The sequence below is a fragment of the Hipposideros armiger genome, unplaced genomic scaffold (genome assembly GCF_001890085.2).
Source record: "Hipposideros armiger isolate ML-2016 unplaced genomic scaffold, ASM189008v1 scaffold_91, whole genome shotgun sequence".
NCBI classification, from domain to species: Eukaryota; Metazoa; Chordata; class Mammalia; order Chiroptera; family Hipposideridae; genus Hipposideros; species Hipposideros armiger.
Window position 1 is genome coordinate 3,153,334 of NW_017731441.1, and position 26,368 is coordinate 3,179,701.

Genomic DNA, 26,368 nt, shown 5'->3' on the forward strand with positions numbered 1-26,368 from the left:
CAGTGGCTCCCCGGCAGAGAAGGAAACAACCACAGGCCTAGATGCTGCCATGCCTAGAAAACCTTTTCTCCGCAAGCACCAGAGGGCAGAGTTGCGTTTCCCGTAACAAACAGCCACACTGCTCTCTCAAGCGAAAGTTTACACAAGGCCTGTTGGCCAGGCAGTGCTGCCTTCTCTGCCCATAGAACAGTCTTCATCTTCCTGTCCTCAAGGGCCTCAGGCTTCTGCTTCTCTTTTGCCAGAAACCCTGCCGTAGGTGGCAGGATGGGGGAGGACATGTGTAGCCAGTCCACCTGGCGCTGGGACCCCCGCCACACCACTACCATGTTCTTGCCCAATGCTTAGTCTTAGCTTCCCACACTGCACAACAACTCCAAACATGCCCAAAGCAGGAAAGATTGGGTGGTTTGCAGCTGGAAACTCACAGTTCCCAATTCCTGCACAGACACAAGCCTGGTAGTGACATGAACAGGGCGGTGCCTAGGACACCTCCTCTCACCTCAGTGCCGGGCCCCAGCTCCCTTTTCTAGGATGACAAAGATGGCTTCCTAATGCCTCTTTAACACAAGTTATTTATTGCCAACCTTAAAAATTCTCAGCCTTGGGAACCGGCCTGTTAGACAACTTGCCCCTTTGCAGTCCCGACGTCATACAGGGGCGTGTACATTTTGCGCTTGTCTCGCTGTAGTTCTTTCACATCCAGCACACTGTCTTTCTCAGGGAAAAGCATGCTGCCAAATGTAATTTGGAACTGGATGTGACCAAGCCCAGCCTGCCCAAGCAGTTTGCTTATTTCCCGGATCTGCTTGCTTTCTGTTGAAATGTCATTTAATGCTGACGATGGCTGTGATCAAATACCAAAGGAGTGTGGCTTTGGCCTGTTGCTTTATTACTGGCATTTATTGCATTTTCTCAGGTCAGGATTTCACCATCTCCCATCTTCCGATCACTTTCTTGCACTCTCCCCCCAAACGGGAAATACAGCTGCTACTCTTAGGGGATACATGGCAGTAGAGATGCTAAGGAAGGAATATATATTTATATATATTGTAAAGTCCAGAAGAAAGCTTTCTTCCCCTTGTTTTCTGGCCAGTGGAGATGGTTAGAGCTCACACAGGCTGGCTCTGCAGCCCAGTGGCCTGGCTTGGGATCCCAGCTTTGCTGCATGGCCTTCGGAAGTTCAGATGTGTGATTAGCACCAGTTCCATGAGGATCACAGCCCCCTTACCTCACACGTCAAGGGCTAAGAGTGTGCCTGGCGCAAGGTGCTGTTAGTAAGCCTTAGCCATTTGTGTGAGGAGCGCTTCTCCTGGCCCAGTTTGATGTGTGGTGAATGGCACAAGCATTCGTTGAAAACCCCTCCCCTTCCATGTTTGCTCCAACACATGTAAGTTGCTAGTGGTGTCTCCAGCTAGTGGTCTCTCAGGGTCTTTGTGCTCCCCCAGGACTGGAGCCGGCAGTCAGGAGGTCTGGGGGAGAGTATTCCTCCTCCTCTGGGAAGCAGCAGGGTCTGCTGGATACGTGCACAGCCGTCTGGGGAGGGGCCAGGGGCTCGTTTCTTTCCCCTGGTTGGCCTGGCAATGGAAGCAGGTATTCTGATCCCGTCTCCCTGGACTGTTTGCACAGTTGAAGCAAACATGGCAGGCATTTCAGAAGTTGGCAGTGTGTCCTGCAAAGCCTATGAGCTCCTCCTGGGAAGGGGGCAGGCTCCACGTAGGCAGCACGTTGCATGGGTTCCTGGGACTTCTGTAGACCACCTTCGGACAGGCTTGTTATGCAGGGCGGTCCTCACTGGAGCCTATTCCCCTCTCAGGTTGGAGCAAAACATCTCACCCCTTGGAGACCCCTGAGGACAACGACGGCTGGTCAAGTGCCGAGGAGCCGATTAATTCCTCGGACGCGGAGGAAGAAGGCGGAGTGGGCCTCAGGAAGCTGGTAACCTTGGCTCCCACTGGGTGGTGGGCCTTGCACTGCTGGTCCTTAGGACGGGAGCCCCAGAAGCTCCAGTGTGGTGGTCTGCAGCTACCATGGCCACTGGTGGGAGGTAGGCTTTCAGGTGCTAGGGCTCCCTGTGGTTCCGTGCCCCCACCTCTCTGTTAGTTCACGATCATCAGACCACCACACAGAGGGAGGCTGTCCTTCAAAGGGAACAAGTCCACACACCCTGATTTGCTCTTCAGATAAATAGAATATTCTCCTATGCTTCCTGAAAGCTATGTATAAACTTCTATCTCATTTTTTAAAGAGAGTAACACTGTCTTAAGTATGGTTTTTCATTCTAAACAAGGTGTTGTTTTAACAAGCAGCAAGGAGAAGCTATTTACATATAAAGTCACTAGAGTCAGGATTATACCAGCAGATTTTACTGCATGCTCAGTGCTGCCCAGGTTCTAGCACCAGGGTTATTGCAGCAAACGAAACATCCCAGAGTCTGGAGGGGCAGACACAGATGAATTGGTGAAACAGAGGGAGAGTCTCAGTGTGGTCAGGGCAGCTCTTTTCAAGGAGGCCTGAGGGTCAGAAAAACCAGACGTGGGGACACAGGGGCACAGATGAGCCTGGGTGTTGGGAGATCTCAGCAGAGGGAAACTGAGGCTGGTGGGCAGAGGAGAGCAGCACAGGATGCAGGCAGGCCCTGATGGGGGTTTGGATTCTGTGCTCAGTGTAGCAGGAGCATATGATCTTGGCTGCTTAGGGCCAGTTAGGGGCTAGTGCAGGTCATCCTGAGAGGGCACAGTGGCTCAAATGAGGATAAAGGACTCTCACCCTCTATCTCCCAGCTTCCAAACTCTGTAGCCCTGTAGTCCCATCCTGCAGTTTAGCCGCATGTTGTCACGTGTTGTCTTACTGCCAGGTGAGGCTTGAGCTGCCCCGACGCCCTGTCAGAATAGCTTCCTCTTCCCAGTATTCACCTTCCATGACAGAGCATCGTCCACAAATATGTGTTGAGCATCTACTGTGTGAGGCACTGTTCTAGGCACTGAAGACAAAGCAGGGCACAAAATAGACAAGAATCTCTTCTATAGGGAGGCAAAGCAATAATAATAAAATAGTAAAATGTATAGCATGTTAGGCAAGGATGGCCGCCATTTCAGACAGGAGGCCAAGGAGGAAAGAGTATTCCAGGAAGCAGGAACAGCAGGTTCAAAGATCCTGTGGCCAAGGGCTATGTTTGAAGTGTCTGAAACCAGCATGAGCTCAGTGTGGCAGGAGCAGAGAGGGCTGCAGAACAAGGCCAGACAACCAGGAACAAGCTGAGGGTACTAGGTTGAGTAGATTTTTTAGAATGGTCACAATATGAGACCTAGCATCTTCTTACAACTAGACCTTCCCAATTTAAGGTGATGGTCATGCCAGATGCTCCACAAATGGCAGGGCCCTGACAAAGTGCTTGTTGTCCTTCTCTTGTTGCTGGACACTTCAAAGACCACTGTTCTAGAACCTTGCCTGTTGCTAGATAGCTGCTGTGGCCTGTGCTCTGTGCCTGAGGGACAGAAGCAGAGGGCTTTGTGTATCCGATGCACTGTGCCTTCCCCTCACAGATTCCGGGGAAATACACCATCGTGGTGGATGATGAGAAGGGAAGCCCCGACACGCTTGCCGTGAGAAGTGGAGACATGGTAGAGGTGGTCCAGGAGGGTGATGAGGGCCTCTGGTAAGATGCCCCATGGTGCCCACATGCCCAAGCCACTCTGGGCATGTGGGCTGGAGCCACTGACCGGCCCACACCCCTTGCAGGTATGTCAGGAACCTGACCTCCAGCAAGGAGGGCTGGGTGCCAGCCAGCAGCCTGTCCACACTCCTCAGCAAGTCCAGCTCAGCACAGTGCTTGAGCAGCTCAGGTAAGACACCCCGCTCCATGCCGGCTGTACCCTGAGCTGACCGGGTTTCACAGCCTTGAGCCTATTTAACAACAAAGAGGGGCTTGAGTGTGCAAGTGTGGAGCCCAAGCCGATCTCGCCTGGTTTTCCCGCAGAGTCCAGCGCAGGGTCCGCCCTGCTGAGCAACTCCTCCAGCTGCAGCGAGAGCTGTGGCGCCCCCCTCTCAGACCTGCAGGGGTAGAACCAGCCGGGCCCCCAGTGCAGGAGACCAGCCTATGAACCTCTAAGTTTTCCTTTGCTTGGGCTTACCTAGTTTGGTGAGGGGACGGTGCTCTAAGAAGCCCTGGAAAAGAAGGACCCTGACAAGACCCGTACAAGGAGCTGCCTGCTGTCCACAGAACCTCAAGGTACAGGATGTGGGGGCATTCAGAAGAAAGGTTCAGGAAGATTCTTCCCTCCAGCCTCCATACCAGGACCCCTTCCCATGGCACAGAAACCAGTTCCCATGGGAAGACCACACACCAAGCTTCTTCGGAAAATTGAAATGGACAGGGTGGGTGGCAGGCCAATAGACCACCTGTGCCGAAGGGCTCCGAAGTGGGGATGTCTCTTCCGGCCTCCGCCAGGCATCCAGGGAGGAGCCGGTCCCAGCCGTTCTGTTTTGGTTTCTGACATTTCTGGTCCGGTGCTTTCTGCAGGAATATGCATATTGTGGGACTGCTTCCAAAAGAAGTGACCGATTCACTGACCCAACAGCTTGAAGAGAGAGGGGGGTGGGGGACTGTTTTGTCTTTTACAAATTTTTTTTAAAGCAGGGATTAATCCCATGGCCATTTTTTGTGGTACTTTGGCCTCTGATCTTTACCAAGAATCACTGTGTTTACATGAAATGACAATTTGATAACTGCATTTGATATAAAACTATTTTTTTGTTACCGGGGTTTACATTACAGCACATTGTTTATTATACTGCTGAATGATTTGGGGGACTCTCTCGTGGAAATTGACGGCACTCTCCGAAGCCCACCTGGTCACAGGTGAATGAAAACCCAGCACTCGATAAAATGAGGCAGTATTTCTACAAACAAAAGCACTTAGAAACCAAGGAAATTCCTTTACCTGTGTAGTTCATTTTCAAAAGAAGATTTAAACTATAATTTAAAATATTAACCTTCTTTTCTACAAAAAAAAATGGGGACTATTGATTTTTTTAACAAGCGTCACTGAATTAGAATTTTTTTAATTGTTTTTAAAGAATAAATAAAGATGCAGTTTTTGCAGGGTATCATCTGAACCAATGATGTCACATGAAGCTTAGTGAAAACCTGAGCTCAACGCACCTCTGCCTCCTTTCCAGCCTCCTCTGCCTGCCTACAGAGTAAAATCACCCTGCGAGTACTGTATAGCATCACCCTGAATACAGAAGTTTAAAGGTGCAGAGTTTATTTTATTCAAATCAAAGCAGAACTGGAAAGAAAATTCTTCTGTTTTACCTTTTTTTGTGTTTCAGAAACAAATTCTGTTCTTTGGAAACACTTCCTTTCTGTATCTGGTTGGGGCAGATATTTTTATATGTATGTATATATGTCTATGTGTGTACATATGTATCCAATGTAAGGGATCTATTTATAGCCTCCATGCTGCTGGAAATGTGTCACTTTACAGCCCTCCCTGAGCCCCAGGCCCTGCTGCATCCCGAGGCCAACAGGCTTCCTCTCCCACCACCACATGCAAGGCCATGGTCACCAGCCAGACCTCTCTAGAGTGTGGTAATAAAACAGAAAATGTGCAAGACTTGGCAGCTCTTCTTCTGGTGTATAAGTTATTTGAAAAATGACGTGTCTTGTAATTTAATTAATATATTGATTATTCAGTCACCATTCCTGCCATCTCAGCCTGGGATTGCCCACCTTTTTTTGTGATCTCTCCCTCATAAAGGCACTTTAAAACCTCATGTTTCCGTCACTGTTTTTGTTTTTTTTTTTCTGCTGATGTAAATGAAATTTAAAAATCAGAATTCTTTATTGTATGGATGGAGTTTGAATAAATGTCAGCAACTCTCGCTATCTGCCCTCATCTGTAAAAGCACAGAATTCCTTACGTCTTACGTTCCCAGCACCGTGGTGGTTTGTTTTGCTCATCTATGCGCAGTATGGCAAGCACGTGATAAAACAGGAATGAGGCAGGCAGTGGGTGTGGCCTAGATATGTTTCATAGCTTTTGTCAGAAAATGAAGATACAATGTGTCAACAACGGAAAGGTAACAAAAGAAATGTAAAATGACCACATCAGAACAAGAATACAATTGATAACTTCTAAGCCAGAAAGGTAGAGTAGGAAGAAGCATTGTCTATCCAGTAGAAGAAGGATTGGGTATGGAAAGGGAAAATCACGATGGACAGAGAAACACAAAAGATGATGGAAGAAATAAGTCCACATATTTCTCAGTCACAACAAATGCAATTATGTTAAACTGACCTATATGGAAAGAGAATCAAATTGGATGTAACAACTGCTAAAAGAGACCATAAAACAAAATTATACCAAGGTTGAAAATAAAAGAAAGAAACAAGATGTAACAGGGGAACTCTAACCAAAAGGAAGCTGGGGTAGCAGTATTAGTAACACCTAAAATGGGATTTAGAACAATAAAGTAAAAGGACACTACGTGGCAATCAAGAACTTGTAAACATCTAATTATGCTCAAAATATAGAGAGCAAAGATCAGCAATCATGGGTAAAAATTTAATTGTCTCACGGAAATTGATATCTGTTTGTCCCTAAAAATAGAAAAATGTGCATTATTTTCCAACACAAGGAATATATACAAAATTTTTACAAAACAAAGAAAAAGACAGTTTAAAAGTTTAGAAAACAAATGTCATTGGGAATTCTGATATATGGAGGATCAGACAAAGTATGCATATCAGAACTCATGGGTGCAGCTCAAGCATAGCTTGGAGCAGCATTGATAACCCAGCTACATTTAATTTTTTACATGACAAAATTAATGAGTTAACCATTCAAAGAAGCTCAAAATAAGATGAGTATAATCCAAAGAAAGTATAAAGAAGGAATTAGTACAATTCAGAGAAGAAAATAAAACAAATCAAAACTCAAAACCTGTTCCTTGAAAAATAATAAAATACAGCAAGTTATAGAAAAACTGAGAAACTTTACAACAGATAGAGGTTTTGAAATGAGAGAACCATTATAAACAACTTTCTGCCAATACATTTAAAACCATAAAATAGGAATTTTCCTTAAGAAAAGCAAATTGTTAAAATTAATCAAGAAGAATTAAAATACTTGGGTTGATGAATAACAAAGAAATTTGTTTTCAGTTAAAAAAAAAAAGTTACTCCAGATAGCAGGCTCAGATGGTTTTATAGCTTTAGCCATACCTTTAAGGAGGAGAATCCAAAGAAAGTCAAGTGCAGAGATGTCCCCAGAAAGGGCTGTGGCTGGGAGAAGCAGTCAAATGATAAGTGCCTCCTCCCCACCCTTCCTTCCTCCGCAAATAAATTTCTATATAATTAAATTTCTAAAAAAAGTTTACAAATTATTGATAGTAACAATAAAAAATTCCAGAGGTGATCAATAAAACATATTCTCTCCTAAGGACTAATTCTTCCGTTTGGGGGGTAGGGCTGGGACCCTGCCAGACATGAGCGGAGCTAGTGGTCCCAGTCTATCCATTCACAGAAAGGATATGATTCCCAGAGGGTCGAGCCCAGGCCCTCCCTGGAGGCTGGATGCCAGGTGAGCCTTGCCAGGGTAAGCGGGCATCCAAGTAGGCCCAAGGACAGTCCCAGTTTCAGCATGGAAAGGCTGCCATCCTGAGAAACCTTTCCCTGCCTGGCAGCCCAGGACAAAGGTGGTCATGCGAGCTGTGCCCTGGGCCCAGGAGGAATAAGACCTGGATGGCAGGGGCACAGGAGGTTACCACCTGCAGCTAAAGTGGAATGGAGGGCTCAACTAGGGGCAGGTGCCCCTTTTCCTGTTGCTTCTCCACCAGGCACTCTGGCTCCCTTAAGAAACCAGGCCCCCCGGGCAAGGATGGTCCCAAGTCTCCTCTGGCTCTCTTCAAAATATTAACATTCATACCCAAAATGTGCTCTCTTCACTAATATTATTACTGTGGACTATGGTTTCTCCCTTGCAGTTTAATTCTGTTTTTCTAACCAGCCGTCATAAGTCCTAAAGGCTTCAGAATTCTAAATTCCATTTGAGGCACATATGCCAAGTGCACCTCCAAAACCTACGTTTCAGAGAAGGAACCCCTGTTTCGCAGACTCGGCCATGTATTCCTGGATTCCTGGACCTGGGACCCTGGGTGCAAGCCCTGTCTTTCTGTCTCTGATCCCCGCTCTAGCACAGCATTTAGCACAGTGTTTGGGAGGATAGATCTCCCTCCCCCATCCCTCTGGGCACTTGGAGGCTGGAGAACTTTGCCCGTCTCCCCACTGGAATGTCAACAGACAGGGAGTGACACCACAGACCACACCATGGTTTCCCAGCCTGGTGAGCTGGCCCTCCTCTGCTTTCTGCTGGGTCTGCAGGGGTCTCTGGCTGCAGGTATGTTGGGGGGATGGTTATCTACGCACCCCGTGAGAAGGGCAGCCTGGCTGTTGGCAGCCAAGCCTCCCAAACCCCGCCTTTATTCCTGTTCACCTCTGTGGCCATTCCTGTTCACGGGGACCTTCCAGGACCTTCCAGGCTCCGATGGGATCTGCTTTCCTTCCAAAAAGCAAACAGCACCCAGGCACTTGCCAGGCATTGGAGGAAAGTGCTGTTGACAGTGCACGTTTTGGCAGAATTCTTTTTCAAAGGCTTTTGGGAGCCTTCGGCACTTTCCTGGCTACCTACCGGTGGGGACCCACACTGTGCAGTTGGAAAACAGCACCGAATCTGGGGCACAGGGGTGTGGGGTGGGGGTGTGTTTCCCTCTCGCTTTGTTCTCCCAGGCTTTTAGTTGCCAGTGCCAGGAAGGCATGGGGACACTGGGCTGCGCTGTTCCACCACCACTGTGACTAAGGCCACCCTCCCTGCCCCTTGAGTGCCCTGAGATGCCTGAGTGGGGAAACATGGGGACATGCTTTATAAGCTGCCCTCAGCATGACTTTCCAGTACCGAGTGGTGGCCGTGGTGGAAACAAGGTGCTCACATGGTCCTCTGAAATCCAGTTCATGTCGTCTTTCTAATCCCATGGCAAGAAACTAGCCTGGGATCCAAGTGGTGGTGTCGCCCATCCTGATGACCTGAAAGGAGAGTGTTTCCTGCTCTAGAGAAAGTCAGTGCCTTAGGACAGGAAAACAGTGACAGATTGCAGGTGGCATTTATCTTCCTTGTTCTAGTCTATCTTTTCCAAATTCTTTGCAATAACCGTGTGTTACTTTACTATCAGAGTTGCCTCTGGTTCCCTGAGAGCTTCTTGGTGCACATTTTCTCTCCTCCTTCAGCTCTGGTTAGCCGCCGGCCTGGTCCATGGTCTCAGGTCTCCACCCCTTGCCCTCCCCACATGGGCTCCACGACCACCTCCCAAAAACCTCCATTCTTTGATTTTCTCTCAACTTCTTCCAAACTAGATCAATTCCCCAGAAATACCGACAGGTGAAACTCTCTAATTTTGAAGATGTGGTCTCCCTCAGCCTAGGTGCCCAGGGATCTAACACTTCCCCCCTTCCCCTGCCGCCCCCACACTTCATAACCTTCCCACCTGTCCTGGGGGCCCTCTGGCTCACACAAGCAGCTTCTGATGGGCACAAGGATGCAGCACAGACAGCCTGCCCTTCTTCCTGGAAGCCTCGGCCTCTCCAAAGCCGATCTCTGGCTCATCTCTCCTCTGGGACTCAGTTTTCGCATCTTGCTTCTGCCTCAAAATGCTGGCTTCGTTCCCGATTTCCTCTTCTCACCCCACACCCACCCTGCTCACTGCTAGAGCTGCTCACTGCACAGCCCCCAACAGCAGGATGGCACTGGGGCTCTGCGAGCTTTCCTGGCCTCATCCACACCCTTGACTTCAACCTCTGCATAATATAACCAATCTCAACGTCCTTGCCTCCATGGCCAAGCCATCTTCTGGGATGCAGTTCCCATGTCTGCCTGGGTGTCCAAAAGAATCCTCAAATTCAAAGTTTTCAAATTGGTCCCTTTACCCTCACCCTCGGTGGCTTTGGGTGAGTGCTAAGCCTCACCTCCCTTCCTCATAAGCAAAACGGGGGACACGCCAGCAACCTGCAAGTAACTATGGGGGTCACTGTGAGAGGTCAGGAGGAGGCACGTGCTCGGGAAGTCCCCAGAGGAGGTTGGAGCTCTTTAGTTCAGGTGGCGTTGCAGGGGTAGAGAGAAGAGAGGCAGGTACAGAAGGTAGCAGCTGCAGAGTTGTCTGTGAGGGGTCAGATGCCTTAGAGAAACTTGGCTCAGAGGGGTCAGATGCCTTAGAGAAACTTGGCTCGGGAGACAGGCGGGACTCTTCCCCAAGACCAGGGACTCCGACAGAAAAGGCAGACACGGTGGGGGTGAAGAGGAGGGAGGTAGACCTGTGTGTGCTGTCTGTGAATGTGGGTTATTCTACAGGGAAACTGGACATGGAGATCTGAGGTTCAGAGACACTTCTAGGTGGAAATAAATGTGCGGGTTCTGGCATATGGAGGGAGAGCTGAAGCCAGAAATGGAGTGAGGTGGCTCAGAGTGTCTTTAGAGTAGAAAGAAAAACCTAAAGGATACCAGAACTCAACATCAGCAGCAAAGCAGGCTAGAAGAGGTGTGCAGAGAGGTGGGAGGAGCACCCAGAGGAAACCAGGCCCCAGCAGCCAGGGGAGGCAGTGTTGAGAAGCAGACAGTGGTCAGCAGGCCTCCTGCCACCAAGAAAGGTCCATGAGGAGCCTGTGGGAGTCACGGTAGCTTTTGCTACAGTGGGTCTAAGAGTCAATATAAGAACCTTGGTGGAAAGTGAGGCGTTTTCCTTCAAGAGTGTGATCTTAAAGGGAGAGTGAGAGGTTGGTGGCAAAGCAGAGAAAGGGTTCAGATGAGTTAGCTGGGAAGAGAGAACTGACAACACTGGGCAGTAACCACAAGAACTGGGAAGAAGAGTCTTAGCGTGCAGTGAACGGGACTATTGGCCTTTAATGAAGACAAGGAAAGCCAGGCCCCTCTCCACCTGCCACGCTCAGTCAGGCCACCCTCAGCCAGACCACCCTCCACCCCTCCCGTGTTGTCATAGCTATCCCTGCCTCTCTCCACCCAAGCCAGCCTCTCCTAGCTGCCTGACCGCTCCCAAATGCACATACCATGAGACCCTCCTCCCCATAGAACCCTCCAGCACATTCTTTCAAATCTTGATGGAATGTCCTAGGCTCCAGGAACACAGCAGATGTGTATTTTGATTATAGAAGTTACACATGTTGATTGAACACACTTTGGAACAGAATAGCTGTTAACCCCTAAAGTTAATTTTTTATACATTCTTTTAATAAATTAAATTTACTCATATATACCTTTTTATGTACACAAAAGGATGATACAGTAGATATTGTGTTATTATCTTCTTTTTTCACTTAATGTCACGTCTTCTTAAGCATTATATTCCTGGTGGCACGGGACACCATCACCTCGTTGTTTCAGGTGATTATTAGCAATAGCTCTCCTTATGGATAGGTTTTGGAGCATGCCTCTGAGTATTTCTTTAGGATAAATTTCTAGAAGTAAAGTGACCAAGTCAAAAGGTATGAGTGTTAAATTATGATTGAATGAACATATTGCCTTATCCTTGTACATAGGGTTTGTGCCATGTTGCCTTGTTGCCAACCAGCCATAAGAAATCACTCCTGTTTTGAATTCAGCCATGCCTGTAGACAGGAACCTTTTGATTCCTGTTACTGAGTGGGACGAGGCTAATCTGGATGGTTTCTGTGCCATCTTGGCATGGCAGGTTATGAATGTTTCATGGAACCCCCATTTCCCAGTATTCATTACCCAGGAAGAAGCCCAAGGCGTCTTGCATAGGCAAAGGCGTGCCAACTGGTTCCTGGAGGAGCTGATGGCGGGCTCTCTGGAGAGAGAGTGCAAGGAGGAGCTGTGCTCCTTTGAGGAGGCCAGGGAGATCTTCAAGAACAATGAGAGAGTGGTGAGTTCTCCCCCTAGGGGCCCCCTTTGCACCACCCAACGTGTGGGTCAGTGTGTAGCGTCTTCAGGAAGGGAGCTCTGTGACAGCAGGAGTCACTCCTGTGTCTCGGAGGCCTCCTCTCTCCAGTTCTCTGGCTGTGAGCGCTACGTGCCCAGGTGAACACACAGGTGGCTCCAGCGTACACAGCCCCTCGCTGTCTAGGTCACGTTTCCTCCTAAGGATGACTTCGCTTTCCTTAGTCAGAGCTCCCGCAGTATCTATACCCCTCCCCCCATCATTTTCAGGGACATCCTCCTCTCTGCAAACTCGGAATCCTAAATTTTACATCAGAAAATACAGTTTGAAAAGCAGACTCGATGTGTCCCTTGCCTTCCCAAGGATGGTCCTCTAAAGTTGCCCCTGCTTCACAGAGGTGAAGCTGACAGAGCAGATGTCTTAGACACTGGCCTAGGTGAGCCTTTCTCTGCTGCGCCACCTGCGGGCACCTCTTCAGGGAAACTCATATGAGGAAACACTTAGGAGACCACTGCTTCCTCCACCTGCCCTTGGGCCATATGGATAGAGTGGTCTTCATTTTCTGTTTTCATTTTCTGAAATATTTAAAGTGTATCAAGTCCCTTTGAACACTTCAACAAGAGTGTGGGTCGCGTTACGATGAGACAAGGCCTCACACGCACAGGACACACGCCTCACATGCACAGGACACCTCACACCCAACAGGAAGTAGGGTAATTTGAGACAGGCTAACCCGACCCTTTCCATGCAAGTTGCAAATGGTCATACTTTGTGGCTGTGTACCAGTTAGTTTTTCAAAGCAGTTTCAACAGTTCTCATCTTGTTTTTTTCTCACAGCAACCCTGTGAGTTTAAGTTCAGTTGACCAAAAGATTCCTCAGGAATCAGTTTTATTGATGGAGCCCTTGGCAGTTCATAGAATGCCTTTACATCCATTACTAACCTCCACATGTCACCCCACGTGTATGGACGACCGCCCATAGGAGCAAATGGAGGCTCAGAGAACGTATGTGTCTTGTCCCAGATTCACAACTCAGAGGTGACAGAGTTAGGGCTGGCTGGGGCTGAAACTCAGCTATTTTGACTTGGGAGAAGGAAATTTGTGATCTATGGTGGCCTTAATGATCTGAGGTGGAGATGGGGGGATTAGGGAAAACTTTCTCTCTCGGATGAACCCACCTCATCTCCAGAGAAAAACCTGGCTTCCAGAGCCTATCACAAAAGGCCCCAGGTCAAAAGCTCCCAGCCCACCCCTTCCCACCCCAATTCATCAGTTCATTCCACAGATACCATAAGTGTTTGCTTCTTGTGGACATAAGTCTCATGCGGCTTCCTCTTTGTTCCCTCAGAATCAGTTCTGGATTTCTTACAAAGGTGAGTAGGTAAATGGCCCATTCATATCCCGCCCGCCAGCCCTTCTCCTGGGCACACTAACACTGACTTATTCCACAGATGGGAACCAATGCTCCTCAAATCCATGCAAGAATGGAGGCTCCTGTGAGGACAATTTCAAGTCTTACATCTGCTTCTGCCCTGACGATTTTGAGGGCCGGAACTGTGAGACAAGTGAGGAACCCCATAGCTTGCAGACGGGTCCCTGGGAAGCTGATGGGCATGGCCTGGTCAGGCATGGGGCTGGGCTTAACCCCAGTGGAAAATGGGTCCAGGTGAACTTGAAGGACTCTGCTAACCTGAGAGTCTTGGATCTGGGGTTCTGAGGTGCCAATTCTCAATCTTGATTGCCTCCTATTGCCTTCTGGGAACTATAAAATTCTTGAGTTCCCAGCACTGGGAAATTCTGTGGAGAGGGCCCAGGTGAATGTCACTACATCACTGCCCAGTTTCCACATATCCCACCAGCCAAGACAGTGGGGTAAACTTGACCTTCCCTACTTGCTATTACAAAGGTATGAGATATTTTTTTCACCTTCCATATATTAAAGTATTGCAAAGTTCAGGGGTCCCTAAGACCATCCTCAGGTTCAGTAATTTGCTGGAAGGACTCACAGAGTCCACTGAAAGCTGATTACTGACAGTAACCATTTATAATATAATAGCAAAAAGATACAGATTGAAAGGGACCAGGTGCAAGCTTCCAGTTGTCCTCTCCCAGGGCAGTCATGTGGACAGCCTTTCATTCAAGGCCAATGTGTGACAAGGTGTATGAAATAATCATCAGCCCAGAAAATGCACCTGATTCTCAGTGCCCAGAGGTTTTACTGGGGCTCAGTCACATAAACATGGCTGACCGTCCATGTGGCTTACCTCAGCCTCCAGTCCCTCCAGAGGCTGAGCTGATACTGTGTGGCCCACGACCCCTCATGAATCACATTGTTAGACTATCCAGTGTGACCCAAGGCTCTCAGGGAAACAACGCTCTTTTCAGATAGATTAAATTAAAAGCATCCAACTTAATCATGGTGTGGAGGTCACCTCCCAGGAGCTGAGGGCAAAGGCCAGGCCTCTCTGTGGGCAAGGTTAACCCTTTCCCACACAACTGTACATTCCGATGCTGAATGAGCACTTCTGGACCACAGCCAACTTCTGCTCTAAGCCGAACAGGGGCCAAATAGGGTGAAAGACTAAGAAAAGAGGCTTCCTGCCACTTATTTGGGGCTAGAAAGTCTCAGTGTCTTTGCCCAGATTTGGATGCTCAGCAGTCCTGGTGTGAATTCACTTCTAGGACTGGCCTTCTGGACTTTCACAGAAAGCCAACCCCATTTCTCTCACCAAAGTACTGTCTTTCAGAGTCAGGTTGAATGTCCCTCATCTCTGTCAGTCCAAACCNGAGGGCAGTGTCACTGGCCCTCATATGTGGGATCCGAACCGGGGCCCTCTGGCATCCCAAGCTAGTTCTTAACCATCGCGCCACTCGGCCGGCCCCACATAGTTTTTAAAAAAATAATAAAAGTAATTTTAATGCCAATCCAAGTTCATATTCTACCTTTTTCCTCAGCATCATTTCCCAAACACTCCTCCTTACTTCCATATAGCTACCATGCTTATAATTTTAAAGAGTTAAGTCATATCTCATGGTATGGACACATTTACCCGTTCATGTTTTGGCCATGTACATTATTTTATATTGCTATTATGAAAACACATAGATTTCTTCTGGATTACCTTCTAAGAACAGCTGCTCCAGGGAAGGATTACTGGATCAAAGGTTACCAACAAGTTCTAGTTCCAAGTAATATGGAGAAAGCACACTCCACCCTGTCTCTCCCACTAAATGCAGCTACAAAACCTGTATAGAATGCATGGAGCAACTATTTGAGGACCCTGAAATGTCAATAGCAGCAGTACATTGAAGAAGACTAGAATTAAAATTGCCGTATAATTGTGCTTACCATTTTTTCCCCTCCAGTTCTCCAGACAACACTTGACCTGAATCTAATTGATATTTACAGGATTCTCAACAACACCAGAATATACTCTTTCTAACCACACATGGAACTCTCCACAAGATAGACCATATCCTATGTCATAAAATACACCTTATCAAATTTAAAAGATTGAACTCATACAAAATATTTTATCTGACCATAATGAAATCAACTAAAAAGCAATAACAGGAAAATTTCCAAGTATGTGGAAATTAAACAATATGCTTCTAAATAATCTGTAGGTCAAAGAAGAAGTCTCAACAGGAGTTAGAAAATATTTTCAACTGAACAAAAATGAATATGCAACATATAAAATCTGTGAGATGCAGCTAAAATAGTGCTTAATTGGAAATTTATAGCATTAAATGTTTGCATCAGAAAAGAAGAGATGTCTCAATTGATCATTTAAGCTTCCACATTAAGACACACACACAAAAAAAGCAAAATGAAACCACACACTGTGTTCCTTAAAATAACAGAAATTTATTCTCTCACATTCTGGAGACCAAAAGTTTGACATCCAGATGTACCAGGGTTGGTTTCCTTTAGAAGATCTGAGGGAGATTATGTACTCTGCATGTCTCTGTGTGTCCTTTTCTGTTTATTATAAGCACACTCTCATTGATTTAGGGTCCACCCTAATCTAGTATGATCTCATCTCAATCGTGCTTGAGTTACATTGGCAAAGACCCCATTTCCGATTAAGGTCACTTTCTGAGGGTGCACCTAAATTTAGAGGGGTGAGGAGGGACAATATTCAACCTACTGCAGACAGTAAAAAAAAATTTTTTAAGGCTATGAACATTGTTTAGTGTAATATGGGTTCTTGATGCCCTGTTTTCAGCTAATTACCAATTACCATTTTTAAAATTACCATAATGATTATTCACCAAGCATCCAATCTTTTACTGAATCTTTGACCCAAGTATCTCAACTAAAAACTATTCATTAACCACCAGCTTGGGGTAGCAAACAGAGCAAACCATTTTTGGCGCAATCCATTTCTTGGTGATTAATTTTTAAATAAATTATTAATATTCAACAGAGATGGTGCATTTAAGATGATTAAAGCCAGGGCCGGCCAAGTGGCGCGTTTGTTAAGAGCTGGTTTGGGATGCCAGAGGGCCCCGGTTCGGATCCCGCATATGAGGGCCAGTGACACTGCCCTCCACAGCTAAGTCGCTGAACAACAGCTCAACCTGGAGCTGGGCTGCCGTGAGTCGCCGGTGATGGCAGGTGGGTTGCCATGGCTACCGTGTGTAGCCAGCAGCCAGCGTGAGTGGCCATCCAGAAGCTGGCAACTGATCTGCCTCGCCCGGGAAGAGCGCAATGATGGTGCCAGCTTGGGCCAGAGAAGCAACGTCCTCCACAACTAGACTGAAGAACAAAAATGACAGCAACTTGTCTGTTCCCCTTCCCCCAATTCCCCAGTGCTGTTCCCATCCCCCAATTCCCCAATAAAAATTTTTTAAAAATAGAATAAATTTTTTAAAAAGAATTTATTCATATGGATAACAGACTGTCTTGGGGAGACATAATTGGAGTTCAGGAGAATCCTGGACAAACCAAGAAGGGCCTGCTGAGCATCATTCTCCACAAAATTTCACTAATGCATCCTTGGCTCACATATGTCACTTCATTCTCACTTTGGCCTCAAAGACAAGGAAACAATATCATCGGAGATACTTGGGCTTGAACCTGAATGGCTTTGTGAGGAAGAAATTGATCATCCATACTAAGAGCATCACATATATAAGAAGTGTCTTGGATAAGTTGGGATTCCTCGACATTGAAATTCCCACGATGAACTTTATCTCAAGGGGAGCTGTGGCCAAGCTTTTTATCACCTACCACATCAAGTTGGACATGAACTTACATATAAGAATTGCTCTAGAACTCTACCATAAGATGCTGGTGGTCAGTGGATTTGACCAGGTGTGTGAAATTGGATACCAGTTCCAGGTGATGTGACTTTAATTCACCATCTGTGAATTTTTACACAGCCTCTGCAGATTATTATGATCTCATGAAATCATGGAGATTGTATCAGGGATGGTGAAGCATATTATAGACAGCGACAGGATCACCCACCATCCAGATGGCCCAGAAGGCCAAACCCCTGAGATTCACTACACCCGACCCTCCCAGAGAGTCAGCGTGGTGGAAGAATTTAACAAAACCCTAGGAGAAACTAATCTGCCAGAAGCTGCAAGAAGCTAACCTCTTCAGAACTGAAAACACTAAAAAACTTCTTGATGATATCTCTATGGCAAAAACTATTGAGTGTCCTCCACCTCAGACCACAGCCAGACTCTTTGATAAGCCTATCAGAGAATTCCAGAAAGTGATTTGCAGCAGTCCCACATTTATTTGTGATCACCCACAGATAATGAGATCCTTGGCCAAATGGACCATTCTGAGCACTCTGAGCTATTTGTCGTGGAGAAGGAAGTGTGCACGTACCTACAGTGAGTTAAATAATCCCATGAAGCAGCAAGCAGCTTTTTAAGGAACAGGCCAAAGTTGCTAATGATGAGGAGGCCATGTTCATAGATGAAAACTTTTATACTGCCATGGAATACCCACAGCTGGCTGTGGCATGGGCATCAACTGCATCACCATGTTTCTCACAGACTCCAGTAACATCAAAGAAGCGCTTCTGTTTCTTGCCATGAGAACGTAGCAACCACTAATACATTGGAAAGCACAACAGTTGGCACTTCTGTCTAGAAAACAGTAATTGGAAGTTGTGTGACTCAGACATCTTTGCATTTCTGCAAAAGACCAAGGTCTGCAAGGCAGTTCTTGATTGTGTCTATCCATTTGACTACCACTCTTCACTCAGCCACCAGAAGAAAGGAGAGGAACTGAGAGTTCATTGTTACCCCTTGTTACCAAATAAATGATTATTCTCTTTTAAAAAGTTATTCCATAATTTCAAGAACAATTTTCATTTCTAAATGTTCCTTTAATTCACATACACACACATAGTTTTNTGGCACAGCCCCTCTCGGCCTCAGGCTAACTTGTCCTATGGTCAATGGATCACGCAGGGGACCCGGCACAGCAGGCCCCTCCAGGCACACAAGGCAAGGGATATCTTCTCAGAAGTATGTGTAGGAGCCTGTGCACAAACAGCCACATGGCACGGAAGGGTCACAAGACACGCTTTGCCTCTAGGACCCCCTGAATTTCAGGGGTCAGGGTACAAAGCTGACATGCAAGTGAAGCACAGGCGCCAGGACCCTCTGTGCTGAAAACCCTTTGTGGGACCACACCTGATACCACCTGGAGAGAGAGGCTTTTGAGCAGAGGGACCATTTCAGACCTAGGGAAAGGCAATTCACCGGGGCGGGAAGTCCTGGGTTCAAACCCCCAATTGTACCACAGATGCCTCACCTCCCTCTCAACCTGTTTTCTGTTTTAGAGAAAAGATGGGAGAAACGATAATTAGCATTTATCGTGGTAGTAAGGACGAAATGAGAGCTACACATAAATGTCTGAAATAAAATGACGTTTTTACTCTCTTAGAACAAAATATTCCTATATCCACAGCAGGCCCCCATGGATATGGTTACTGAGGAGAGCAAGGTTTGGTCAGAACATCCCCAGGGCTACAGGCCAGGTGACAATGCGACAATGTCCCCAGCACAGTCACTTGCCTCCCGCTCCCCACCCCTCGGCAGGCCCAGGCTCCAATCAAGAGGCTGTGATAAGCAGGACAGCCAGCCACCCTCGAGCCAAGGTGAGTGAACCTTGCCCCAGAGGCCTGTCACAGCCGGGACAGGGACGCTGTCCGAGGCCACACCATGGCGGGCCTGTTGTGCTTCATCCTGCTCAGCACCTCGCTGGCCAGCCTTCTATCGCCAGGGGACAGTGGTAAGTACTCCTCAACCTGCAGACTGCAGAGGTGGCCACCAGGGAGGAGGAGAAAGGGTGAGGAGTCAGAGTGATGCCCTTGCACCTGCTTGGTGGGTGCCTGTCCCACGTCAAAGGCTGGCATGAGACAGCTGGGCTTGGTGGTCTCAGCCAAAGGTAGCTTAAGGCCAGGTGTGCCTCCCTGTGGGAGGAGAGTCAGACAGTGGGTCAGAGGTCACAAAGACAGATAAAATCACATGTACAGAGAAAGAGGGAGAGAGACAGAGGTACAGAGACAAAGATAGACAAAGACAGAGACAGAGAGAGAAACAGAGAGGCAGAGAGAGGGAGAGAGATGAAGAGAAGTCCCCCCTCCTCTGCCAAAGTGAGCTGGGAGAGAGGAGAGCAAAGGGGTCACAGGCAGAGATGAGTTTCCACGGCAGGGCAGAGAATGAGGGAAAAGCTGGTGTCACCATCCTCAGGCTGGCTCAGCCAACTCAAGACTGGACAGACGGGGGTCTCTGGGTCTTCCAGATTCCCAGAGCCTGACCAAAGAGAAAAAGCTCAGAAGAGGGAGAAGCAGAGCAAAGGCAGAAGAGAGGACAGAGGTGGTGGCATTGCTCCTGGAGGGACACCGGGACTTGTCTGCCTCCTGGGTCAAGTGCAAGGACAGGAGCACTGAGGAACAGATAGAGGGGACTCGGGTGTGCAGGAGATAAGCAAGTGGTAAAAAATAAAAAAGAGAAAGAAAAACAGAACAGGGGAAAACCCCACGTAGGGGAATGACGAAGGGGAGAAACCGGTGTGTGGGTTCTCATTAAAAGCAAGTGCTTGGTAGTAGAGCAGATATTCGGAGTAGTGAGGGAGGGGCCCACAAATTACAAGTTTGAGCCTGGCATTGTTAGGATAATAAAAAAATGGGGAATTTGGAAGGGGAAGTAATTTGAAGTCGGAATGAAGCTAATCTTTATCGAGCATCTAATGTGTACCAGACTGAACACTAGGAATTGTATACATTCTTTAAAACAATTCTAAGAAGTAGGTATGTACGGTCATTTCCATTTGGCGATATTAAGCGGTAGGTACCAATATGTATTTGAAAATTCAAGACTTCTTGACTCTGCAGCCCTATTTTTTAGTGTGGAGCATGGGGAGTTTGGAGTTCTGAGATGAGGAGTGACATCCGTCATGGTGAGAGAGTTGAAAACATAGAGCTTAGGATGAAGGTTGAGGCTAGAAATATCAACTTGAAGAGTCTTTTATAATGGTGAGACTAAATTCTTCAGTGGAAAAAAGATAAGAAAGAGAAGTGCAGAGGGAGAAGAAAAGCCTCTGAGGGCCTCCCATATCACAATGAAAAGAGGAAAAGAAGTGGGTGAGTGAGAGACAGATAAGACTGAACTAGACAGGTGGGGAAAATTCAGCCATAGATACACACCGTGGGGAGAATCCAGCAATTCTCTGATCCAAGCCATTTTAATTGGCAGATCATGACTCATTTGTGAAGCATGAAATCAATTTGGTGGGTTTTTAAAAAATGAAATAGAACAGATTCAAGTAGAAAACTTGATAATAAGTGCCATTTTGTAGAAAATAGTTGTAAGTTCTATTTCTTGAAATTATATTTCAGTTGTGCTTATGTGTGTCCTGGAACTTTATAGAAATCATACTTTTAATTGTAGATTGTGATCAAAATAGTTATCACAACTCCCTACTTAACTCAGCTGAGACCTTGAAGGATGGGGGTGTTCAGAACGGGGCTGGGAGTGGAGAGGTACAGCCTGACCCAAAGCACAGAGCGGAGTAGCCTGAGGGAGGGGAGGTGACAGTGACCTGGAACTACTCTGAGAAAGGAGAGTTTAAGAAAGAGGGTTTGGATTGCCCACGCAAAGCTGGGTGTGCACGTGCAGGGAGGCTGGTGAGTTGTTTGGATGGGATGTGTTTACTTCTCAAGAGAAGGATGTGTGGGGTCTAGAACAGATGTCTTATACTGTAACTGGAGTAGTTGTGAGGGAGATGGGCATTTCCTTCCCAGCTGCCTTAGTGCATGAGGAAGGAACGTTTTCAGGTACTTTCAACTTTGTTTTCTTCCCTGTGTTCTAGTGTTCATTAGCCGGGAACGTGCCAATACCGTCCTGGAAAGGATCCGGAGGGCGAATTCATTTCTAGAAGAGATGAAGAAAGGAAACCTTGAAAGAGAGTGTTTGGAAGAGACTTGTTCCTATGAAGAGGCCCGAGAAGTCTTTGAGGACACCCAGAAAACGGTAAGGTGGGAGACCAGCTCTGCACTATGCTGAGCCCGAAAGGGGATGCTGGGTGGCCCTGGTTACCCTCTATTGGAGGCTGTCATGTAGGCCAGGCCAGGACCTTACTGCATGGCCTTCTGTGCTGTGGCCTCTGCTAGGAGGAAAGAGCAGCTGGGGAGGGGCTTTCATAGTGGGGAGACTGTGAGTCCTCTACCGCTTGCAACAGTATTTGTTCCTGACTCCTTACCCACCAGGTGAGGCACGTCAATTTGTTTCATGGGTGGGAAAACTGAGAGGTACGTATGGCCCAAAATCAGTTACAAGAGTTATGAGAACTTCTGAAGGTACTGTTAAATTAATTCTAAAACATGAAGCTTATTTAAAAATTATTCATGGCCTGGGCCAACGCCTCCCTGGGCTGGGCCATGCACACAGAGACATTTGGCTCACTGGATTTTTGCCCAAATTTATGGCCACCACCATATTTGATGTTAGGCACCTGAGTTGCATCCCTGAGAGTGCCTGGCACACAGACGCAACACAGATGCTGGGCCACAAGACCCAATACCATGCCTGTGCAGCAGCAACAAAGGAAGCTCCAAAGGCACCAGTCCCCTCACCTCTGGAACAGGCCAGGCCTCGGTTCCTTCCCTGAAAGTCGCTAGTGAGCTTGGTTCATCTTGCAAGGGACCCTTGGGAAAAATGGCTGCCATGCAGCAGTGAGACGGTAGTGGATGGTAGCTAGCCAAAACTGGGCAAGAATGAGCTGAAGATGCCTAGAGTAACAGGAGGCCAAACAGGAGCTCTGCCAGAGATAGCTCGGCCAGGCTACTGCCGTCACCACCACACCACTGACAGTGGACCCCCATCCACACTGCAGGACTGCAGTGGCGTGTCTACTAGATGCTGGGTACTGGGGACACCTGCACCACATAGGCTCCTCGTTGCACCCGGAGGACCACCTGACCAACGTCACCTTAAAGGCAGCAGATAGGATCCACGCCATCAGAGTTTCTGGGGAAAGCTCATCTTCTGTGCTCTTTGAAGACAGGTCAAGTTGCAAGTCATGGCCAATTCAAGGAATTTAAATCAGAAGAAGAATGTATTCAGGGCTGGCCAAGTGGAGCGTTGGTTAAGAGCTGGCTTGGGACGCCAGAGGTCCCTGGTTCGGATCTCACATATGAAGGCCAGTGACACTGCTCTCTACAGCTAAGATGCTGAACAACAGCTCAACCTGGAGCTGGGCTGCCGTGAGTGGTCAGCGACGATGTAGGCTGCAGCCCCTGCTGCAGTGGGTTGCCATGGGCTACCGTGTGTAGCCAGCAGCCAGCGTGAGCGGCCAGCAGCNCCAAAGTACTGTCTTTCAGAGTCAGGTTGAATGTCCCTCATCTCTGTCAGTCCAAACCAGTGGTTAACCCCGGACCAGGTCACTGGGCACCAGGACCTGGCTGTAGAGCAGGCTTATTTCTCTGGCCTCTCACTGGAAGATCTCTGATCAAGTTGGAGTCTTCTACTGTCTCCAGGGTATTTTTGCTTTTTTGCTTTCTCCTGTCCCTCCTCTGCTCCCCACCAGCTGCTGCAAGGGATGATAGGTGGAAGTCACTTCATGCTGGCCCTGTGTCCCCGCTGGCTAGGTTGCTCAGACATGAGTGAACACCCAAACACCAGGTCCCACCTTTCTGGTCAATCTGCAGAGTGGGGTAGTGCCAGGCTCAGCCTTTGTAGTTGGCAGCTGAGCACCACCTTCATGCAGAACACTGGCCCTGGCCCAGGGAGGGTTGGCCACCAGGGCTGGCTTTCTCTGACCAGCAGAAGCCCCTCTCAGGCTGTCTCTTTCTGTCCTCAGACAAAAACGACCAGCTGATCTGTGAGAATGAAAATGGAGGCTGCGAGCAGTACTGCAGCAACCACGTGGAGGCCAAACGCTCTTGCTGGTGCCATGAGGGGTACACACTCCAGGCCGATGAGGTGTCATGCGCACCTGCAGGTAACAGGTCCTCAAGGACCTGCTCCAGGGGTTGTGTGTTGTTTTACTTCCGAATGAGCAGTCACCAATTCCTGCCCTGCCACAAGTTCTCTTCTTGGCTAAAAGATGAGAAGGGGTGGCATACCATTAACTGAGCATCTACTACTGCTGACCACTGCATGCTCAGAGGCAGAGAGGACACTGAAGGCCAGCCAGGACAACAGTGGACAGGACAGAGCCCTGGCTGCGGCTCCCTGGATGGGCCTCAGGCCCCCTGCCCATTCTAGGTGGGCTCAGAGGAGAAAAACGAAGTTCTCCCTGCCCCACTTCCAGTTCTCTCTGCCTGGAATCTACGCTGCCACACCCAGTGTCTGTACTGACTGCAGCACAGTTCTGGATACCAAATCTTTTTTAAAGGCAAGCACTTTTAGGAAAACGGAAAATTTCTCCAAACCAACCTCAAACTAATGGGGCTGCAATTCCAAAAGCTGGGACACCCCAAGCCCTCTGTTTCTTCAGATGGAGATGTACCCATCCTGGTCAAAGCATCCTGAAATTCAGCTGCCACCTCTAAACACTTTTTTTTTCTGGCCCAAAACTTCATTGGAGCAGACCAAAAACTAAGAGTGGGTTCAAAGTAGCAACACAGTTGTCTGAGAACCTGGTTAGCCTTTAGACAGAATATCATTCATCCTTCAGGAAATTTAAGCAGCACTTCTTCCCCTTGGAAAAATTAGCAGAACCTAGTTTCAAGAAGTAGGGCCCTGTGTTCCTGCAAAAAAAGCCCCTGCCCCATGCACTCGCCCAGCCGCCCCCACAAGGGCACGGAGGCCTCCCGCAGCCCCGAGGCAGCAGCCGGAGGCAGAACCACTGCCTGCAGGGCTCAGAGTCCTCTTCTCACCAGCGCATTCTTCTATCACAGGGGTCGGCAAACTTTTGAGACGGAAGAGCCAACTCTGTCCCTCACAACAATTTAAAAATTATTCGAGAGCCATAAAACAAATGGAATCACCATTATGTGAATAACATCCTTTAAAATTTTTATAAATGAAACTATGATAGTTTTATTTTCATTTCCAATTTTACTTCAGAGCCACATGTACGTACCCAAAGAGCCGCATGTGGCTCACGAGCCGCAGTTTGCCGGCCCCTGGGCTATCATAAATCCCCACATATTGCTGACTTTTGTTTTATACAGTTGAATATCCATGTGGAAAAATACCTGTTCTGGAAAAAAGAAATGCCAGCGAACCCCAAGGCCGAATTGTGGGTGGCAAAGTGTGCCCCAAAGGGGAGTGTCCCTGGCAGGTAAGGCTTCAGGGCCCTAGGGTCATTCGGGACCTCAAAGGGAAAGTGGGTAAGTCAGCCGCAGGACACCCCAGGCCCCCAGTTATTCCTGCTCATGGGAGTGCTTCAGTGGATTTCCTCTTTATTCTGAGGCCCTGTTGTTGACAACAGCCTCCATTCATCTCAGATTTCAGTGCTCCCAGCAGCACCTCTTGTCAGCTTACGTGTTCTCCTCACACTGCTTCATCTCATCCCCCGACCTTCTACAGATGCAGAAACAGAGACCATACAACTAATAAATGGCAGAGGCAGGATTTGAACCCAACTCAGTCACCTCCAAAGCTCCATTTACTATCTGTCTCTGGAAGCTGAGATTCTTTTTTTCTTTTGTATGTCAGATATTGTTTTTTGAGGTTTTATTATTATATATACATATACATATATATATATATATATATATATATTTTTTTTTTTTTCCCCCTCTGTTGGCAGCTCAGCTCAGGCCGGACTCGAACCGCTGTTGCTCAGAGCTCAAACTCTTGAGTGAGCTCTTAACCAACTGAGCCACTCAGCCGGCCCTATTTTATTATTTTTTTAATTACCATCCCGTCACCCCTCCTCTTTGGCAACCATCAACTTGCTGTCCATATCTATGGGTTTGTTTCTGTTTTGTTTCGTTTATTCATTTATTTTGTTGTTTTAGAGTCCACTTATAAGTGGGCTCATACAGTAGGATTCTTGATCCATAACAAAGTCCTCCTGCAGACAGGAGGCTGTCCCCAGCATGTGGTCAGGTCTGTGGGCCGTGGCTCCCCCAGGACGCCTCTCCACAAGGCTGCCTATGAGCCTGGTCCCAGCTGGAAATGCAGAGTCTCAGGCCTCTGGACCCACTGGGTCAACACCTGTACTTCATGAGAATCCAGGGATGTGTGCTCACTTGAGTGTGAGAAGCGCTGCAACCCTGAGACCTGCAAACTCAGGTTCGAGCCTGAATCAGTGACTGTTCTTTAACCCTTCATTCTGAGACACTCCTCAAGTTAAACAGCTAAGAATTTTTAGAAATAAAAGCGTGAGAACCTTGTAAGGGAAATTGGAGAATCACGGTCATCCTTGGGCTGACCCCGGGCTCAGGGCCGCTCCAAGCCTCTCATTTCGTGGCCTTCTGATCCCTTCTAGACCACTCTCAGAAGTTGCATCTCTTGCTGACCCGGCCTCCCCCCGCTCCAACCCACCTCCCACAGCAGTTGGGGCCAGGGTGAGGCCTTTGCAGTCCAGAGTCCACTTCTCAGCTTTGCAGAACCCTGGTTTTTGGCATCCAGAGGAATGATCTGAGTTAGACACATCCAAATGGGACCAATATGTAATTGAGCGGCAAAGCCTCTCTGAGGTAAAGGCAGAGCTGGTCCCAGAAATGTGGATTTCTGTGCATTTACAATGGGGAACACTCAGGTAGGCTTGCTGGGGGTGACTGCAGCAGGCACTACTTTCCAGCACATACTCCCTGGGCCTGGCCCCACCAAGACCTCATGTCTCAGTATCATTTACCCCCCACAATCCCACCTGAGAGGAAGGTGCAATCTCACCCCATTGTATACGTGAGGATACTGAGGCCCAGCAAGATCCAGTGCCTTGCCCACATCAGAGCTGAGAGTCGGGTCCAAG

General features: G+C 47.9%; 3 protein-coding genes across 13 annotated transcripts in view; all 3 read left to right on the forward strand.

Moving 5' to 3' along the window:
• The window catches only part of MCF2L (MCF.2 cell line derived transforming sequence like), a 200,363-nt gene extending 194,480 nt beyond the window's left edge, over window positions 1-5,883 (forward strand). For 9 of the 10 annotated variants that reach the window (XM_019644811.1, XM_019644815.1, XM_019644818.1 and 6 more), the window contains 4 exons: window positions 1,814-1,935; window positions 3,543-3,655; window positions 3,739-3,842; window positions 3,977-5,883. In XM_019644811.1, the coding sequence (XP_019500356.1) occupies window positions 1,814-1,935; window positions 3,543-3,655; window positions 3,739-3,842; window positions 3,977-4,062 (425 nt within the window). In that variant the 3' untranslated portion in view covers window positions 4,063-5,883. The remainder of the gene's footprint in view (window positions 1-1,813; window positions 1,936-3,542; window positions 3,656-3,738; window positions 3,843-3,976) is intronic. The other variant, XM_019644813.1, reaches the window with a different exon arrangement.
• A 2,386-nt stretch (window positions 5,884-8,269) lies between these two features.
• Window positions 8,270-26,368, forward strand: part of F7 (coagulation factor VII) — a 26,392-nt gene continuing 8,293 nt past the window's right edge. The window contains exons 1-6 of one of the 2 annotated variants that reach the window (XM_019644769.1): window positions 8,272-8,399; window positions 11,789-11,949; window positions 13,313-13,337; window positions 13,416-13,529; window positions 23,300-23,440; window positions 24,618-24,727. In XM_019644769.1, coding sequence (XP_019500314.1) covers window positions 8,330-8,399; window positions 11,789-11,949; window positions 13,313-13,337; window positions 13,416-13,529; window positions 23,300-23,440; window positions 24,618-24,727 — 621 coding nt within the window. In that variant the 5' untranslated portion in view covers window positions 8,272-8,329. Of the gene's footprint in view, window positions 8,400-11,788; window positions 11,950-13,312; window positions 13,338-13,415; window positions 13,530-23,299; window positions 23,441-24,617; window positions 24,728-26,368 lie in introns of both variants that reach the window. The other variant, XM_019644770.1, reaches the window with a different exon arrangement.
• The window catches only part of F10 (coagulation factor X), a 29,725-nt gene continuing 22,443 nt past the window's right edge, over window positions 19,087-26,368 (forward strand). The window contains exons 1-2 of the mRNA XM_019644768.1: window positions 19,087-19,228; window positions 21,311-21,471. Of these exons, the coding sequence (XP_019500313.1) occupies window positions 19,159-19,228; window positions 21,311-21,471 (231 nt within the window). The 5' untranslated portion in view covers window positions 19,087-19,158. The remainder of the gene's footprint in view (window positions 19,229-21,310; window positions 21,472-26,368) is intronic.